Source organism: Mustela nivalis (genome assembly GCF_964662115.1).
Source record: "Mustela nivalis genome assembly, chromosome: 12".
Taxonomy (NCBI): Eukaryota; Metazoa; Chordata; class Mammalia; order Carnivora; family Mustelidae; genus Mustela; species Mustela nivalis.
The window spans coordinates 90,379,391-90,398,872 of record NC_139031.1 but is presented as its reverse complement, the minus strand read 5'-3'; the positions used below and the strand labels follow the sequence as shown (position 1 = coordinate 90,398,872).

General features: G+C 62.1%; 1 protein-coding gene across 15 annotated transcripts in view; it reads left to right on the top strand.

Moving 5' to 3' along the window:
- Positions 1 to 19,482, top strand: part of CAMK2B (calcium/calmodulin dependent protein kinase II beta) — a 79,626-nt gene that overhangs the window by 25,577 nt on the left and 34,567 nt on the right. For 13 of the 15 annotated variants that reach the window (XM_082692085.1, XM_082692083.1, XM_082692084.1 and 10 more), the window contains exons 2-3: positions 2,534 to 2,628; positions 17,296 to 17,355. In XM_082692085.1, coding sequence (XP_082548211.1) covers positions 2,534 to 2,628; positions 17,296 to 17,355 — 155 coding nt within the window. Of the gene's footprint in view, positions 1 to 1,322; positions 1,591 to 2,533; positions 2,629 to 17,295; positions 17,356 to 19,482 lie in introns of all 15 variants that reach the window. The other 2 variants (XM_082692076.1, XM_082692088.1) reach the window with 2 other exon arrangements.

Sequence of the window (19,482 nt, the reverse complement as noted above, 5' to 3'; positions counted from 1 at the left end):
GCCTTGCTGCCTGATGGCCGGCTTCTCCCTCCGGCGAGTCCACGTGGGGAGTTGTCTGAGTGCCTGGAAGCCTCTCCTGGTGACTCCCACAGCATCTACCATTGGAGACCCCAGCCCCCTGCCCAGCCCCTCATCCTTGGACTGGGTTTGAATGGGCATTGGGGTGCAGGTGCCCAATGGCAGACAAGGGTGGGGGCAGCCCTTTCTAGAACTTTCCTCTAGGCCAGGCAACAGGGACTACCCCAGAGGGGCTCCCAGAGGTGCCCTCCCCTCACCTGGTAGGTGAGACCTTGGGGGGAAAAAGGTCTGTGTCCAGTATTGAGTGCCTGCTGGATGCACTGTGCCTGCTGCCTTCCTTGTTCCCTCCTAGTCTAGTGTCTGGCCTCTGCCTGCCTGCCTCTGGCCTTACACAGGTCCTCACGGTCCCGGGCATAGATCTTCTGTGCCCCGGGAGGAAGCAGGCCCCCGGATGTGGGGCAGAGGGGCAGCCCCTGGCACAGTCGCAGAGCTGTCTGTCCAGAGGTCCAGCCTTCTGGCTGTAGGCTCATCATCATCTTGTTTGCGCCCTCCCTGCTGTGCGCCAGGCGGGACTCCTGCTCACTCTTGTTTATCCTGTCCTTACCCTGTCTGGTGGGAGGGCCTAATGTGACTCTCCCTGGTCCCAGAATGATCCCACCTCCGTCCCCTGGGGGCCTCCCTTGTGGCCCACCCTGCCCCAGCCATTGGCAACTTGCAGGTGGGGCTCAGGCCTAGGCCATGAGGTCAGATTCTGGCACAGGAAGTCCTGACTGTCCCCCGGAGGCTCATGGAGCCTTGGGTAATCGTGGGCCAGCAGTGGGTGGGGCTGGGTTCCTCTCCAGCAGTCAGTGAGCATGAGACCAAGGCAGTGGGGGCAGATGGTCATGCAGGCCTCGATCAGCCCTTGGGCGGCCCTGGGAGCCTCTCTTGCTCCTGCAGCCCAGGGGAGACAGGCTCAGAGAGAGCTATGCAGTGTGGACAGAGCAGCTTTCAAACCCAGACGGGCAGGAAGCTTCTGGCTTTTCCCCTCCCATGAGGGTCAAAACATCATCCTTCTCTTCCCTGTCTTCTAACATAGTGAGAAGGAGCACAGGGGCTGAGGGCGTGGACGGAGCCGTGTGCGTCCCCAGCCTGCTTGTTCCCCCACAAACAGCCCCCACTAGCTTTTCCAGCTGACTTCAGGAACGCAAGGACGCAGCCCCGCACAGAGCGGTTGGTCACAAGGAGCTGCGCTGTTAGATTTAGTGCAATACTCACATTTTTTTAGGAAAGTGAACGCTTTAATGAAGTTTTTTCTCCGAAAGGATCCAGTGGTGCCCCCTCATCAGCGGGGACATGTCCCAGGGCCCACAGTGGACGCCTGAAGCTGCGCGGAGTTCTGAGCTCCGAGGGCACCATGATTTTTTCCTGTGTGCGCACGCTGGGTTTAGGCTGTTTATGGATTGGGTTCAGTACGTGCTTGCGAGGGAGAGCTGTGTCACAGCAGGCTGTCGGAGCAGAGGCTGTGTGAATGCTGTCTCCGTGCACTGGCTTACAACGCGGGGCGAGAGAGTGACGAGCCCTCGTGAGCAGGTGACCGGCTCAGGCTGGGGACATGGTGTGAGGTGACTGCTGACCTTTGGACCGCATGTCTGGAGATCATGACCTTCCGGTTGGGTGTGGGGCCCCGACTCTGCGGGAAGCAAAGCCAGGAGGAAGGGGGACTGTTTTAGGGCAAGTGTTCTCTGTTGGAGATGTTGCGTTCCCCGCGCCCACAGCAGCCGTGGGTTTATCAGGCTGCGTGGATGGTGGGGAGGCCTATGCCTGCGGGGCCTTTGGGGAGGAAGACGGTTGGAGGGGCCACTGCCTGGCCTGGTGTGCTCAGCCCAACAGGGCCACTGTGCCTGCCTGTCCCCTGTGGCCTCCCAGGGGACTGAGACCGTTCCTGAGACATTTCCTGTTCCCGGCCGACTCTCAGGAACCTGTGTGATGTTATTAGGAAATCAGATTAAACTAGGGCTGGTGACAAGTGGAATACCACACGGGACCCAATGGCACCCACACGGCCTGCTTGGGGTCCTCTGTGCCGCCCCCCATGCCCCTGCTCTCAGAAGCACCAGCACTGCCGTGCAACTCGGAAGGGGCCCTGTCCTCCAGCTGGGCAGCTTAGTGGCACGACGCTTCTCCCTCCCTCCAGAACCTTTGATGAATCCCAGCTACATTGCCTGGAGCTGGGCTGGTTCATGGCTTTGGGGAGGACTCGCTGGGCCTCACGGTTTGGTGTAGAGAGCTAGAGGAGGACACTGGGAGACCCTAGGCAGGCCCTTCATCCAGCAAGGACGGCAAGGCCACAGTCTAGCAAGAGCTGGGTTTCCCCCAGGCAGGGGGTCTCTGTCTGGCAGGCGCCCAGCACAGGGGCCAGGAGCATCTGCCCGGAACAGGTCACAGCCCAGGCTGGGCTTTGGGGTCGGGTGCTAGATGCTCACAGGGAGGTTAATCGACTCTCCTCTGTCTCTGTCCCCCATTTCCTCCCCAGGGGGGCTTTCTCTGTGGTCCGGCGCTGTGTCAAGCTCTGCACCGGCCATGAGTATGCAGCCAAGATCATCAACACCAAGAAGCTGTCGGCCAGAGGTAGGCATGGCTGCGCCCATGGGGGCCGGGCTCCTGTAGGCCTGGAGCGTGGCGGGACGGGGGTGGCATCTCCTCCGGCCTGGTGGGGTCAGCCGCAGGGAGAGGAACCCATCCGCTCAGACTGGGGTCACTCCTTGACCCTGGTCTGGGAGCTCCTGAAGGGCTGGCAGTGGGGGCACTCGGAGGGCTGAAGACTGTCTCGTGACCAATGCTGTGGGGTTACTGGACTGTGGGACCTCTCCAGGGAATGGTTTGCTGAAGTAGGGCAGGGCTCTGGGCCTGCAGGGTTGAGTGTGGTGCTGGGCAGGAGCCCGTCCACCTTGTTGTCCCTCTGGAGCTCTTGCTGGGTGGTGGCCCAGGTTGGGCACACAATAGAACCCTGCCCTCTTGGGGTCCAACAGTGATGTGTGGTGGGGTGCTGCCCTCAGCAGGTTTGTCAGAGTATACAGTTGGGGGCAAGGGGCAGGGATCCAGCAGGCCCCCCGATGGACCCCAGGGCCAGTCAGGAGGAGGCTGGGGACCCCTGGGCAGAGGGAGTCAAGCTGGGCCCCAGTCTGGTGCTGTCTCGCTTGCCTGGGGAACCCCGGTTAGTGTCCAGACACAGATCTGAGCCGAGAGGCTCCTTCTCTGGTCTGAGAGGCGCTGGGCTTGGGTAGTGCTGGCTTACCTTCCCCCCGAGATGTGGGGTCCAGTCTGTGGGGTCTGCAGGTCAGTCTGGTGGCCTGCAGGGCACACCGTTGAGTCCCCGTGCGAGTTCTTCAGACCTGTTTCCAGGGGTGGGCTCTCCTGTCCCAGCTCACGGTGGGGGGCCTGCAGGGCCGGCGAAGAGGGTCAGTCCCACGTCCTCAGAGCCTGCTGCCCCCATGCGGGCATGAGCAGGGAGATTCTGGGCAGACCCAGAAGCACGAGCTCCCGACCGTCCCTTGATGACCAGCCCACCCCCTCCCCAGGGGGACAGTGGTGGGCTCTGCTGGCCTCTGTGGGGCTGGCTGTGGTGGCTGGGCTGGGAGAGGGAATGCTGTGGATCTGCTGCGACTGTGAGCCAAGGCAGCCCAGAGCACGTGTGCCTGGACAAGGTGCCACCACGGAGTGTGCCCTGGCACGCACACACATGCACACACACTCATGCACGCACGCAGCGCACACACATGCACACACACACAGACACAGCACACACACAGCATGCACCATACATGCAGCACACGTGCCTACATGCAGCACACATGCACACACAGCGCACATGCAGACCAGACACACATGCAAGCAGCTCACACGCATGCACGCAGCTCCTGAGGTCCCCCACCAGCTGGGGGATGCGAGTGGATGCCGGCTGTTGGAGGTTTGGGAGGATATGGCTGCAGGGGTGGAGTCCCTAAGGCAGGAGGAACATAGGCTTGTTCCAGACCATGGGAGGAGGAGAGGCGGCCCCCCTCAGATGTCCCCTAGACTGTCAAAGCAGTCCCTCTCCCCACGCTTGGCACTGAGCAAACATCCTCGTAAGCCACTGCAACTCCAGGTGTGGGCATGAGCAGGGGGGAGGGCACAGAGCAGTAGGAGGGTCTTGAGGGATGCATAGGAGTTTGTGAGGCCCAAGCAGAAATGGACATGGATATGTTTCTGTGGAATCACGCGGCTCCCCTGCAGTCCCCTCCCCCCTGCCCCGTGGGTGCCTTCAACGTGCTTTACAGGCAGGGAGGGTCAGGACCAGCAGAAGCTTCAACTTGCAGGTGTGTTGGGAGAGTACCACTGCACCTGCTCACTCTGCCCCTGCAGGAGTGCACCTTCTCGCCCCTTCCTGGCCTGATGGCCTGCTTTGTTGCCTCTGTGTCCCTGAGGCCAGGCCCCTGGAGCCCCTGCCAGCGTGCCGCTGGGGAGCTATGTGGACCCTGGGGCTCCCGTCAGCCCTGCTCCTGCCCATGTCCTCACACACGTGTCCTGGGCACAGCCTGGGATGGGTGGTGGGAGCAGGGCCGCAGCAGGGCTGTGGGGAGCCAGAGTGGCTGGCCCGCCCCGTCCCACCTACCCTCGGGGCCCCTGCTACTTTGCCCCTCATGCTCAGTCTTCTGCACTGCCCAGCACTGGGCGGGGGGTCTGGGACATTTTTGTTTCCTTTGTAATTCTTTATCAGGGAAACTTTAAAACATCCCCAAATAGAGAGAAGGGGACAGCATGGTCCCTTAGCTTCGACAACTGTCGACTCTCCGCGGACTCTGCTTCATCTGTAACCCCTGTCCCGCAGCCCATCCCAGATGCCCTGCTGCTTAGCACATCTGTCCGAGGGATGTCCGAGGGAGGAGCGGTCTACACAGATGACTGGTCGCCTCCCCTCTGCGGAGGCCTCAGGGTCCTCAGGCCCTCCCCAGTCCCTCCCGGCTTTCCTAGCTGAGGGGACAGGGTCTCTGTGCAGACTCTCGCCTTCGTGCTCAGCGTGGGCCAACAGTGGGCTGGGGCTTCACCAAGCCCTCTCCCCCCATGCCTCAGTGTCCCCAGCCATAACAGGGATAAAATTAGTGTGTACTTGTTCCAGATTGTGTGGGAAGTAAGGTGCTTAGGAGTGGCCCACAGGCACAGTGCTGCCCAAGACCTCCCCTCTCTGCCTCGCTCCCTCCCCTTCCTGGCCACCCAGCCTGTAGGTTCCAGGCCCCCTCCTCTGTGAAGCTGCCCTGGGTCCTCCCGCCCAGCTTGGAAACCCCCCAAGTCTGGAGGCATCTCTCTGCCAATGGCTTGTTCCTGGAGGGCACTATCAGCTCTGTGCCCTTCCTGCTCCCAGACCCTCTGTCAGGCTGCCAGGCAGCTTTCCATAGGCCTCAAGTTCTCCCCTGGCCTGATGCACCGTCTGGCCCTGTCTGCTCCCTCCCACCAGCTCTCCTTAGGCCCTTGGATTCGTCCAGTGCCTCATGCCATTGGGCCTTTGCACGTGTCTGTTCTCTCTGGAAATGATTTTCCCAAACTGTTGGTGACATTTCTTCAATGTGTCTGCTCTCTGCCTCAGTAGAATGTGGGACCCAAGCACCCTCTTTGTACTATGGCTGTCTTTGCCACCAGACTTATAGGCCCTGGGGGCAGGGCCTGGATCCGCTGGGTTCCCCACCACATCTCCCACTCTGGCCAGAGCCCAGCGCTCCAGAAGTGGTGTGGAGGGGATGGCTACATTCATGGAGTGAATGCATTTTGGTGAGGGGCATACACAAGAGTATGCTGGAGATGGGTTAGGCTCCCAGATAGGATGCCGGGTGGGGATGGGGTGGAGGTATCTAGAGGGTTGGGCTGCTGGGTTGGGCCTGTGGGGCATGCCCCTGGTCATCTGGGACGTCCGGGCACCCGAGCGTGGTTGGGAAGCCTGGTGGCCACTCCGTAACTAAATCCCGCCGGGTCACAGAACGTGTCCTGAGCGAGGGCACCCAGCCTGTTCTGTGGCATGTGCCAAACCACTTCCCAGATCTGTGTCCCGCTGTCCTTCTGGGAGGAGGGATGGAGAGGGGCCCATGGATGAAGGGGAGGGACCCAGGGCAAGTGCCTTAGAAAGAGGAGTGGTGGGAAGTGGAGACGCAGAGCCCTTGTCCCCCACTGTCCTGTCCACCTGTTGCTGGGTCCAGTGCACTGTGGAGGGGTCCCCACTCCCCCCCACAGGGTGCAGCAGCCTAGCTCCTTTGAGGCTTCTGGTGATAGAGAAGTGGCCGGCCACACACAGTGGCCAGGAGCATACAGGCCTTGGACACACGTCACCTGCCCTGCTCGGTCACGGGTGCTCCTGGGAGTGCCAGGACACTGCAGGTGGCCCCCACAGGTGCCATGTGCTGTGGGGGCTGTAATGCTTCCTGTCTCTCCAAGGGGGGGTACAGTGAACACACCTGGATTGCTGGGTACTGTTCACAGAAGCAGCTCGAGGGACGTGAATCACCTGGGGTCAGGGCCTCTAGGCAGAGACCCTGGGTGGTGGCTAAACTCAGGGAAGGAGGGAGCTGCCGAGGAGGGGGGCCTGCCCTGCCCTTCAGCAGCACCGTATCTGCACGAGGCTTCTCCATGACCTTTCTCACCCCCTGTGGTCAGGCTGGGCATACCTTCCTCACCCCCTGTGGTCGGGCTGGGCACCTTATTTCACAAATGAGGGAGCTGAGTCCTACAGAAGTCAGGAGAATTGCTCAGGTTCCCCCAGTGGTGCTGAGCAGAGCCTGGGGCATGGGCAGCTTTAGGGTCCACCCAGCTGGGGGGCCTGATGAGGGTCAGGCATGGGGCTGACCCCACAGAGGAGGGGCTGGTGTCACAGGTGGGGCTCACAGGTGGGGTTCACTTCAGGGGAGGGGCTCATCTCTGGATGAGGGGACTGAGTGACAGGTGACAGGTGAGGAGATGAAGCCTTGTAAGCCTGTAAGCCTCCTGGGACCCGCAAGCTGATGCTTGGCTCACCCCCAGCTCCTTCCTGGGTCACTTCGGGCTACACTTTCCCTAGGGCCTGCGTGGCTCCTTGTGCCCTGGGGCACCCCTGCACGACGAAAGTGTGATGGGGCGGGGCAGACACAGCCCCCTCCTACCAGAAAGCTGAACCGGGCCCCCTTGGCACAGGTCCCAGGTCCCAGGTTTCCCAGGTTTCGCTGGGGGGTGAGGCGCCCCCCCATGACCACAGCCCGGCAGCGGGACCCGGGCTCGGTGGAACTGGGTTAATGGAGGACGCAGCGCCGCATTGCAGGGGCGGCTGAGCATGCGCAGCTGGCGCCCCTCCCTCTCTCTCCCTCCCCTGTGCTCCGAGGTGGGGACCCTTCCCCACCGTCCCCTCTCCTCCCTACTATCCGTTCCTTCCTCCCTCTCCCTCCCTCTCCCCTCCTCTGGATCCGCCTCCCTCTCCTCTCTTAACATTCTCTCCCCCTCCCGCCTGCCCCCTCCCCGCTCCTCCCCAGTCCCAGCCCCAGCCCCGGAGTCCCTGACTGACCCTGACTGACCGACTGACCCGGGCACCCCGGGGCTCCTCCCCGGGCGCTCGCAGCGCCCCCTGGGGCTGAGCCAGGGTCTTACAGTGTCAGCGGGTCCCAATTCCAGATAAACGTTAATTTTTTAGAGTAAGCGTGTCCCAGACCCCCAACCAACTTTTAGTCCACTCGGCCCTCATGTGGGGGTTCCAGGGGACCCTGGACGGTGGGAGGGGTCCTGCGGGGATTTGGAGGGCGTGGGAATGGGGGCCTCTCCCTCTGCGCCCTCCTGCTCCCGGGCCCTGGCTCTCAGGTCCTGTCCAGGGACCCTCATTCCCGGGTTGGAGGAGGGGGACCGGGGCGCCAGCAGATGGAGCAGGTACTGTAGGTTTCGGACAGACTGTGAGGGAAACCTGAGTACAAATCAGGCGCAAACGGAATAGGCCATGCTTACGCTAGAAAGGGCGTCGCGGTGTGTCTGACTTCGGAACATACTGACACAAAAAGTTTTTGTTGGGGCGCCTGGGTGGCTCAGTGGGTTAGGCCGCTGCCTTCGGCTCGGGTCGTGATCTCAGGGTCCTGGGATCGAGCCCCACATTGGGCTCTCTGCTCGGCGGGGAGCCTGCTTCCTCTTCTCTCTGCCTGCCTCTCTGCCTGCTTGTCATCTCTCTCTGTCAAATAAATACATTTAAAAAAAAAAAAGTTTTTGTTGTGATCCGGAACCCGAATTCAGCTGGGCATTTTGTGTTGTGCTGTTGGAAGAATGGGTTCTCGTGGTTAATTCATGAACCAGATCGGCTAAGTTGAAACTTCTGAAAATGGTGGGGGTGGGTCCAGGACGAGGGCAGAGAAGGGGCAAAGGCCAGGCCAGTGGGGGTCCTGGTGGGCTCACAGGTGAGGTGCAGAGCACAGCCTCTGGGGTCCGGGTGACTCTGGAGCACGGTGGCATTTGTGAAGGCGGAGTTCGTCCCAGGGGCTGGTGTCTGAGCAGTGCTGGTGTTCCCCGTTCTGGGGCTCAGGTGGCTGTGGTGCCTCCCACCCCACTAGGTCGTGGGGGGCACCAGGGGTGAAGGGGCAGTGGCCCCCTGGAAGGTGGACTGGCCCGGGATGATTGGGAAGGTCATTAGGAGGGAATGTCCGTGAACTCCTGTGCCCTGTCCTTCCCGAAATCTGAAGGGACCCTTCCCAGCACCTCTGCCCGTCCCCACATGCACCCGGAGCCCCCCAGAGGTGGATGCAGGCTCAGAGGGGCAGTTCTAGGTCTGAGGACCTGGGTTCTGGCCCCAGCCCTCTGGCTCGGCAGGTCCTGGGGGCGTTGGGGGGCCTGGGTGTCATCTCTGAGTAGGACTGTGGGGGTGAGCCCTGCACTGTCTGGGGCTGTGCCCAGACTGTAAGGAAGGCATACAGTCTCTGCTCAGCGCCAGGAGCATGGGCTGGCTGTGCTGCTGAGGCCGCGTCGAGGTTGCCACCGGGGGTGGGCGGGGATGGGACCTTACCCAGTAGGACCTGTGATACCAGGGCTAGAGACGAAGTGGAAGAGGAGGCAGTCCCGGGATATCCCGTCACCACACCCTCCTGTCCTGGAAGGTAGCTGTGTCCCGTCTGACAGCTGACGAGACAGAGGATTCCAGAGGACAGTCACTACCGGGGAGGTTGGGAGTCCTGCCCTGTGGTTGCAGACATGACCCAGCCCAGGACCCAGATGTTGCACAGCTGAGACGGACAGCTGCCTACGCTGCCCAGGCGGGCTGCATGTCACGCAGGCCTGTGGGGTGTACTTGGGGACACGGGAGCAGCCTGGGCTGCGGGAGGCAGGCGTCGGAGTGACTAGAGAGTAGAGTCCCCGGTCTCCACCGTGGGATGTGGTCAGTGTCTCTGAATGATTGCTCTCTGGCATGGGGTAGGAGGGCCCTGCGCCTGGTGTGCCTGGGGAGAGGCTTTGGGGCCAGGGCACTTGCCCTGGGAGGCAGGTTGCCCCGGGCGAGGGGGCTGCACAGCAGGGACCTCACATGTGGGCCCCGTTTCTGAGCTGAGTTGCACCTTGTGTTAGGTGATGGCTGTGGGCCCGGGGGCGGGGTGAGGAAGGCCTCCGTCCAGGGGAGGCCAGCTGAGGGCGGAGAGGGAGGGCGCTGGGGGCCCAGCTATCCCCCAGCCTCACGGGGCCTGCGCACAGTTCAGAGGCCTGGGTGTGCTGTGGGGGGAGGGCCTGGTGGCTGTCTTTGTCCCTGTGGCAGCTGCAGGATGGCACAGACACCCCTGTGGGGTGGGCGCAGTAATTGCTGGTTGCCAAGTTGCCTTTTTGAAATAAAACTCACACAGAAGTCCGTGCGGGGGATCTTTTCATCTTCCTTGCTCTGCCAGCACCCTGGGGCGCCCGGAGCAGGACTGGGTGCCCCATGGAAGCACTGTGGGCCGGTGGGGGCCTCCCCCCATGGCTGCCTACATGGCAGCCCCCCGATCCCCCCAGCCTCCCTGGGCCCCACCCCCCATCTCAGAGATGGGGCGAGGGTCGTCGTAGCCCTACCTTGTAGGAGCCCTTGGCAGCTTCGGGGCCTGTGCTGAGCGCGCAGCAGGTGCTGGTCCCAGGTGACCCGGCAGGACCCTGAGCTGCCCCTGGAGTCTCCCTGTGAGTCCCATCTGCAGACTCGAGCTGTGGAAGCTCTGACTCAGGGACGTCCTTCCTGAGAGTGGTCTCTTCCCGGCGGCCAGCAGCCTTGTGCCAAGACCCGATGCTGTCAGCTGGACAGAGCCAAGGTGGGATCCCCCACCTCGAATAGGTGTCTTCCCTGACCCACTCCCTCCCCAAGCCACCCCCCTCCCGCTCCTCACGACCCTGCAAGTGTAAGTGTCCAGGGCATCCAGCGGCTCAGCCACAAGGGGGCTGGCTCTGTCCCTGGAGATTTTGAGAATTCGGGAATATGAGAGTTACAGGGGTGATGCTGGATGGCACGGGTCTGGGGCAATGGGTAATGTGGATATCTGTGAGCCTCCTAGGATTCTAGAAGGCTCCTTCTTGCCATGTGATGGTTCAGGCATGTATATGGGTGGGAAGGAGGGGAGGGACCTCTGAATGACGTCCCAGGGTCCAGTGCGGTGGGTCAGCGGAGGCAGCGGGTTCTCATCTTGTCCGTGGATCGAGGATCGAGGACACCTGCCGGGGTCTCAAGCAGCTTGTGGCATGGGGCTGGAGGAGGGAAGCAGGAAAACAGGCCAGGTGCTCAGCTCTTCAAGGCAGGCTGGGAGTGGGGAGACGGAGGTGGGGCCAGGACAAGGGGCTGGGGTGTCGTGTCTGTTGAGTCCTCTCCCTGGAATCCCCCACCCTTTCTGCATGTGGGAAACAGACTCAGAGCGAGGCTTGGCTGCTCCAGGGTCCCCACGTCCACCGGAGGTTGGAACATGGGCAGACCCCAGCTCCACGATCCTGGTTTAGCTTCCTGGCTGGTTTATCTTGGAGGGAACAGGATCCCAGGCAGTCCAGGCCCTGTGGAGCCCACAGCTGAATGCAGGATGGGACGAGGGGGCCGGCTCCCCCAAGTCCCCTGAGGCGGTCAGCACCTGGCCTTCTCCTGGGGGGTGCTCTGTCTCTGGCTGGTTGTGGCCCTCATGGCTGGGGAATGTGTCGGGCTTCCCATGGCTTTGCCCACCCCTCTGTGCCACCAGACCCTCCAGTGCTGGTCCATGTCTGCTTCTGGGACAAGGGCACACACACACACACTCCCAAATCCCGCAGCCCGAGGGCTGCCCGTCCTGTCCTGCGGCCTTGGTGGGCACTCATGTACGTCCATGCAGAAGTGGATGGTGACCCTGGGCGGGGCCTGACCTTGACACAGATCCCCACAGGCTTTGTCTGTCCAGGAGCTGCTGACTTGGTAGGCCATGCTGGGGAGCAGCCGCTGTAGCCTGTGACCTTGGCTGGCTTCCTGACGTGTCCCAGTCTCCCTACCCCAGGCTCGAGCCCTCTGCCATCCCTGCGTCCCTGGGTCATCCTGCAGACAGGGTGGGGGAGCCGATGGTGGCCCTGGTGCTGGCGGGGCTCCCCAGTGAACACAGCCACACAGCCTGCCTGTCCCATCCCAGGGGTCCTTGGGGGTCCAGTGGCTGCCCTCTCAGCCCCTGCTGCCCGCCAGGCTATATGGGCTCTTGTGTGGGATTTCATATTCCATCCAGTACGACTGCTGGTTTTCCCAAGAGGTGGCTCACTTGCCTCAGGCCAAACCTTGGCGTGCAGGGAGTGGGGGCAGGGCCGGGGGGGGGGATGGCTGGCAGCTCCTCCTGCCAGGTGGGCCATCTCCCCCTCCCATCCCTCCTCCGCCCACACCAGTGCCTCGCGGGCGTCCTTCTGCCAGTGACAGCTCTGCTGCTGCTCCTGGCAGCTGGCGAGGGGCCAGGCGCCCACGCACGTCCCTCCTGTCCCCCTTCTCCTGGCACTGCCCCATCTCTACTCTGAGTCACCCACAGCCGGGAAGCAGGTGGGGGCTGGGGGGGGACGGGTGTCAGGGCTTTGCGGACCACATCCCTGAGGGGCCGTGAGGAGCCCATGGTCTGGGGTCGCATCCTGGCCTTGGGGACCAAGTGCCTCTGTGCACCTGCTTCCTTTTCTGGGACTGCCAGTCACACTGAGTGCGGCAGGAGCCACAGGCGTCCTCTCCCACTTGTGGGTACAGCCTCCCACCTCCCTCAGCTTCCTGACTCGGCCTGGGGGGCCCCACCTGAGGGGGCCCTGCCTGAGGGAAACTCTGCCTGGGGGAAACCCTGCCTTGGAGGCCCTCCCTGGTGGGGCCCTGCCTGGGGGAGACCCTGGCTGGGGGGCCCTGCATGAGGGAGACTCTGGCTGGGGGGCCCTGCCTGGGGGAGACCCTGGCTGGGGGGGGGCCTGCCTGGGGGAGACCCTGCCTGGGGGCACTTGCTGTGTGGAGCTGGCCATTTCTTGGGGCATTACTGGAATGAGGGTGAGGCCTGCTGTGTAGTGGAGCAGGTGGCTCCCATGTGTGGCCTCGTGTGGCAGGCACCTGTCCCTTCCTGATCCTTGGGGGCCGCTGCCCATCGCCCTCCTGGCTTGGCAATGGCAGCCTGGAGCAGCCCCTGCCTCTTCCTGCTCACAAGGGGCTCCTGAGGTCTGGCAGCTGCTGCCCCATGGAGGGTGTGCAGGGCTCTGCTGCCCCCTTTCCTGGCCCCCAGCCACTGAGCCTGGTCGAACTCACCTTGGGAACACCGAGGGCGCAGGGTGAACCTGGCACAGATGTGGTGATGGAAACCCAGGAGGGTTTCCTGGCGGTGCAGGCCACGGGCTGCCGGTGGCAACCTCATGCGTGCATGCGGCTGGATCTCAGGCAGGTGGCAGTGGGGTCATAGCTGTGTTTTTTTTTTTTTTTTTAAAGATTTTATTTATTTATTTGACAGACAGAGGTCACAAGCAGGCAGAGAGGCAGGCAGAGAGAGAGGAGGAAGCAGGCTCCCTGCTGAGCAGAGAGCCCGATGTGGGGCTCGATCCCAGGACCCTGAGATCATGACCTGAGCCGAAGGCAGCGGCTTAACTCACTGAGCCACCCAGGCGCCCCATAGCTATGGTTTTGTTTTGGTCCGTTGGACGCACTCTGTCGTGGGTTGTAAGTGAATGTTGGTCTTATCTGTAACCCTTTCTCTCTGGTTGGAGAACAAAGATCGGGTCCTCATGGGCACAGGTGTGCAAACATGTGTCGCATGTGCGAGAGGCATCTCCAGCGGGCACGGGCTTGTGCAGGGTGTCTGAGCATTGAGGAGACGGTTGAACTTGGGAGTCCCCAAGCACTGTGACAATCGTGTCTGTCCCCCGTGAGGGCTTGTTCCTCCAAAACCTCTCTCTGGTATGGGGGGCCCCCTTGAGGCTCCTGCAGGGCCGCATGAGGCCCTCCGCCTCTTCTGTCCCCGGGGCTCACATCACTGCTGCACCTGCTCCGTGTGGCCTGGACCTGTGTGCGGGCCTGGGGTCCCTAGACACAGTCCGTGCTGGCTTCCTGCAGGTCTTCAGGAGGGAAGGGGGCAGAGGGACCTCCCCTCTATGAGCAGGTTTGCCCTCATTCTCTGGGACCCCCACTCCTGTCCCCATCCTGTTCCCTGTCACCCTCAGGCTCATCCATGGAAGGCCGCAAGGGTGCCGTCCCTGGGGCCGGTGCATGTGGAAGGAGATGCAGGCTGGGCCTGACGTGGGAGACTGGGGAGAGGAGGCCGCCCTATGGGGCCGGGACATGTGGGGTGTCAGGCCAGATTCTTGGGGCTCTGTCGACCTTAGCACAGGCACTATATGCGTCCTGTGACATGTGCCAGCGTTCCGTACCAACACACTAACTGGGGCACTGGGGCCTCAAGCGGCAGGTACTGGGCTACAGGGCAATTCTGGGTGCCCCAGACACATAGGGCAGCTGGCCACAGCTGTGGAAGGGCTCTTCTGAGGGTTGTGGCCAGTGTCAGCTGGCCTGGTTGCTCAGACCTTGTAGCCCTCCAGCACTGGCAGGTACCTGGTGAGGCCCCGCGGTAGCCTGCTGCCCCCAGCCAGGATGTCATTGCACAGGATGCGGCTAGGAAGGGTGCTGGGCTGGAGGCCCTGGGGTGCTGGTGAGCCCTGGGCAGGGTGGGCAGCGTTTCAGCTGCATTCCGCCCCAGGCCTGCTCAGTGATCACTGCCATGGTGTCTGAGGTCCCGCGGCCAGAGCCCCAAGAAGGAGGTGGGTGCAGCTGTGAGTAGGTGTGGCGAGTTCCCGGGGCCGGTCAGGGGCACTGCTGCCCGCTGGGGAATGGAATGGACTGGGAGCACCCTTCTTGGTCCAGGTGAACGTTTAGGGCTGGGACGTGCTCCTCATGGACCAGACTCGGTTATATTTGACTCACTTCACGGTGACCACAATGGGGTTCTTCATGCAGAAGTTAAGGAATAACTGGGGTACCGCTGCGGGAAGGGATGTAAGCCTGAGGGCAGAGTGGAGCACTGACTTTGTGTGTGGGGACAGCTTCCCGTCCCATCACATCCTGGCTCAGGGGTGTCAGCTTAGATGAGCCCTGACTCTGTGGGCGGGGACGTTCTGTCCTGGCTCAGGGGTGTCAGCTTAGATGAGAACTTCCCAGGCAGATGTCGCCGTGGCAGGTTTTTGGGACATGCCCTCATCAATCAGTGGCTTTGTGCTTGTTGGAGACGGGATCAGACCCTTTTTTTAAAAATACAATATTTTGCCTCATCATAAAAGGAACACGAGATTGTTTGCAAGTTGGGGGAAAATGTAAAGAAAAAAGTAATATATTGTTTAATGATTCCATCCTTCTGATTCTTAGGGGGAAACGGGGTCACGGTCTAGGGGTGGGGTGCGTGCTCCTCACACGCCTGTTGTGACTTCGTGTCAGAGCCTCTCCCCACCCCATGCGGCCGGCCTGACAGCGAGGGGGACAGCCCGCCCGGAAGGTCAGGGACTTGCTGGGGCCACAGGTGGGTACCGGCATGCGGCCCATTGGCTAGGCTCCCCTTCTCTCCCCGCTGCACACTTGGGAGTCGGCCAGTCCCAGGGATGGGGCTGCGCCCTCAGGGACAGCTTTCAGAAGGAAAAGACAGTCTTTCCAGTTGCATATTTCTGAAAAGGGGATTCCCAGGTGCATTTTCCTCCTGTCTTTATATATGAAAATGACCCCGGCTCCCTCCACCTGACCCCCCTGAGAGCTCTCCCTGCCTCTGCCCCGGTCCACACGCGGGCGGGCTTCCCCGTGTCATCCACATTCAGGGGAGGCGGCTCTGATGGTCCTGGGACGGTTGGCAAAATTGGAACGCGGATGGGTTGGTTCCCGTTCTGTAGCGCGTTCAATGCTCTGCACTGAGGTCATGCCCTAGAGCGCCCTCGCTCTCAGGATGCGTTCCCGGGCTGTCGCCTGTTAGGAGGATGGGGACCTTGGGGCTTCTCTCAGATGCTCAGAAAAGTGTGTGTGTACGGAAGGGCAGATTATGCAGAAGTGCTTTTTCTGAGGACATGGTAGTGTCTGTGCAACTTTCTCTAGATTTGAAAACCATTCAGAGTAGTCACTTAAGAGAAAGCCCCGGGAACAAAAAAGTGAGGCTGTGGTCGCTCCCATTGCACCTGCAGGGCTGGTCCTGGCCGTGGCGACAGCCCCTTCCCACGAAGATGGGAGATGAGATGTGGCCCCTCAGCCGCGTCTTGCATCGTCTGTCCTGAGTTTCATCCGATGGCAGACGGGGATCCGTGCTGTGTGTGTTCTCTCGCAATTGTGCTGGACTCGTCCCTCCAGACGGTGACGCTTGGACCCACCCCCAGTGCCCGCTGTCACAAACACTGCTGCATCCTTCTGTGGGCTCAGCTCCCACCTCAGAGGGGACGGGGTGGCACCTGGGCGTGTTGCGCCGGGGGTGCAGGGGAGGGAGCGTGGGGTGGGGTGAGGCTCGGGCCCTCTGGCCAGTGCCCACCTGCTTTCCTGCCAGAGCCCTCCCAGTGCCAGGGCACCTGGCCACACAGGGCGGGGGCTTAGTGTTTCTGGGGGCTTCCGTGCTGGGAGGTGGGGGGGCCAGCTGGACCGGAGGTGTCCCAGAGAGAGTCCTGTCTGCAGGCATGACATTCCCGCTCAGGAGAAGCACAGGTGTGTTCACAAGTCTGTCCGAGCCCAGCACTGGCATGCGGCCCCGGGAGAGCCCACCACAGATGCGGCAGCAGGCTCCCTTCCTGCAGAAGGGCCTTCTGGTGCCCGGGTCTGTTGCCCCCAAGCCCAGGCCGTGCTGGGGGCCAGCAGGTTGTGGGGAGGGTGCGGAGTCGCTTGCTCATTTGTCGTACCTGGCAAAGGCTGCCGCATATGCTGGGATGGGCCTATGGTATGCTCCTGCTGGCGCAGCGCCCTGCGCCCCACACCCTTGCTCTGAGGGGCTCAGGACCCCTGGTGCCCCGCCCCGGGTGCATCCCACCCTGCAGCAGCTGCCATCCTGAGTGGGGAACCCCCTTGCCTCTCTTGACGGTCTGGCCACAGTGTGTGCCCGGCCACCTGTGTGTGCTGACCTCCGAACGAAAGTGCGTTTTGGGTCTCCCTCTGTGAGCGGCTTGTCCTCTGGTATGTGTTGGGGGCTGCGGTGCTGCTGTCGCCAAAGGCCGCGTGCTGTTGTGCGGCCATAACCACCTTCGTTGTGCCTTCTCTAGTCAACGGAAAGGAGGGTTTTCCCAGTATTTTGTTCTTAAGGTCTCCATTAAATTTTAAAATCTTCCTGCTACCCTGATTGTCTGGAATAGACGTTTCTGGTAAGTGGTTCAGTCCTCAGAGAGCCAGCCTCTGGAACAGAAGCGCTGGCCTCGAGGGAGGGGGGTTGCTGGGAGGGCTCCTGGGACCCCGCTGGCTGGGGCCCTGCCCGGCAACAGCCACGTTTTGCCGGCCCCGCAGCCACTGGCGGACACGCTAGGCTTCAGTAGGAGGCTGCAGGGAGTCTGGAATCGGGACACGGTGAAGGATAGATTGGCGCCGTCAGCTCTGCCATGACACGTGCAGCATTTTCTCTTCCTGAAGCGCCTGGGGCTCCCCACCTCTGCCTCCGTGGGCCTCTCGAGGTGAACACTTGGCAGCCTCTTCCTGCCCTGGTGCTGCCAGCCAGGGTCTCTGGGCGGTTGGCCGGTACGTGCAGAAGGAGGCAGTGGGCACCTCCCCGGGCTGGGAGTGTGTCTGGCAACCACTGGTCTTGGCAGTGCTGGGCATGGGGGGGGTTACTGGCTGCTGGGGCATGGGGGGGGTCACACTGTGTTGCTCTCTGTCCGCAGATCACCAGAAGCTGGAGAGAGAGGCTCGGATCTGCCGTCTTCTGAAGCATTCCAACATCGGTGAGCTGCCGTCTTGGGCGTGGGGGCAGGGGTGCCATCTTTCTGCCCCCTGGCCAACGACCTTTCTGTCCCGGAGATTACACCGCAGAGGGACACCCAGAGGCCGCCTTTGCTTTTTCCATAGAAGTGTCCCATCCTTGGGCACCTGGCAGTGGTTTTCTCTTTGACCTCCAGGGGCCCTGGGGGTTCTGGGCAGCTGCCTGTGCAGCTCTGCCTGGATGGGTCCCGGCCCATCAGCCCATCACTCTAACTCCCAGCTGGATTCCTGGCAGAAACATTGTGTGGTTTCAGAAAAGCCGCAAGACAGTCCAGTTAAGAAGAAAAACGTTTGGGAACCAAAAACCTCAAAGGCCACGTCAAGTGCCATCCTGGCCTGAGGTCTGAGGGCTCACTCTGGAGGGCCACCGTTGTCCCCTGCTGGTCATTGCCACTGTGCCCTGGGGGTTTAGAGTCTGGGGAGCCTGGGGCCATGGCCTCAAGGATGGTGACCCTTTTTCTGAAAGCCCAGATCACCTCCTTGTGCACCCACAGGACCCTGGAAGTCAGCTTGGGCCTCTTGGGCCGCTCAACCTGCACTCAGCCCCGTGCCCCACCACCCACCCTGGTGGCTTGGGGGTAGTCCCTGCCTTCTGCCCCAGGGAGCAGGTGTGTGTGTCCACCTGCCTGCCCAGCCCCACCTCTGGCCCTGGAGGGACTTCCAAGGAGTCCCCTGTGCGAAGCAGCCGGGAAGCACAGAGGGGCCAGTGGGTTTGCTGCCCTGGGGGCACCCAGGGAGCTGGTCAGGGTAGGCTCAGGGCCCCTCCTGCCACGATTCCAGCTCTGTTGGGCCAGGACAGAGCCCAGGACTCTGTTTAAAAGGAACGACAGATGGGGTGGCTTGGTCACTTCTGGAGCCCCTGGCCTGCAGGGAGGTACATGCCACTCCCAGCTCCCAGGCTGTGGCCTCAGCCGTGGGGAGCCCAGGAGGCTGTAGGAAGCCTGGGCCGCTCCTCAGAGCCAGTCCTGGGAGCTCCCCCCTGAGGCTCTGCCCTGCAGGACCTGTGGGAGTGGCGGTGAAGGCAGACCCCCACTTCCAGACAGCCCCCCACCGTGCCTGCAGGCGGCTCCAGTCCTGGGCCCGGGCCAGGCACTTGCACTTGTAGATTCTCAAGCTGTGTGTGTTGGGCCCACTGGCGTGCAGGCTTCTGACTCAGAGGCCTGGTGTGGGCCCAGGAACCGGAGCCTTCCCCAGCGAGCCTGGTGATTCTGATGCCGACGTCCACAGGACCCCAGTCACTCTTCACTGGCAGGGTGGGGGGAGCACGTGGGTCTGCAGTGGGCTTCCATCAGACCCTCCGCCGCCCCTGCTGTTGCGCTCTGTGCGGCGGAGCCCGGCAGCAGGCACTAGCTCACCCCCACCGCCGCCCCTTGCCAGTCGCCTCCCCTGCATCGTCTGAGCACCAGCCAAGAGTGGGTCAGGAATTCCCTTTCAATAGGGGAGGACCCTGGTGTTCTCTGGGTGGGTGTTTGTGACAGTCTTCAAAAGACATCTCCTTGCCCTGCCTGGAGGCCCATGTTGTGCCTGGTCAGCTGTATCAGTCCCTGAGTCTTCATAGCAGCTTTATTCCAGAGCATGGGGGGTATGGGGGCAGAGCCGAGATGGGGGAGGGGCTGCAGAGAGAACATTCCAGAACACGGGGGAGGCAGAGGGAACATTCCAGAACATGGGACAGGCAGAGCTGATGGGGGTGCAGAAGGAACATTCTAGAACATGGGGAGGCAGAGCTGAGACAGAGGTGCAGAAGGAATATTCTCTGTATACTCAGGAGGGGCTCTCTGGGGAGTAGTGGGAGAGGTCTAGGGGAGGTGAAGGGGTCCCCTTGCTCCCAGGCCTGGGTCTTCCCAGCCCTACTGTAGACAGAAGTGTTCGCAGTGCCCCTGGGACAGGCAGTGGGATGTTGTTCGTCCCACTGGTGCGGGACAGGGGCACCGGGAGGGGCTGTTCCTCGGAGCAACTGTGTTCAGAGCGTGGGGCGGGAAGGAACCTCCATTTCCCCATATGTGAATTGGGGGTGGGCCCTCACAGGGAGTCCCTGGGAGGCCCTCAGAGAGGAGACAGGTGGACAGCAGGCACAGTGAGCCCCGGCC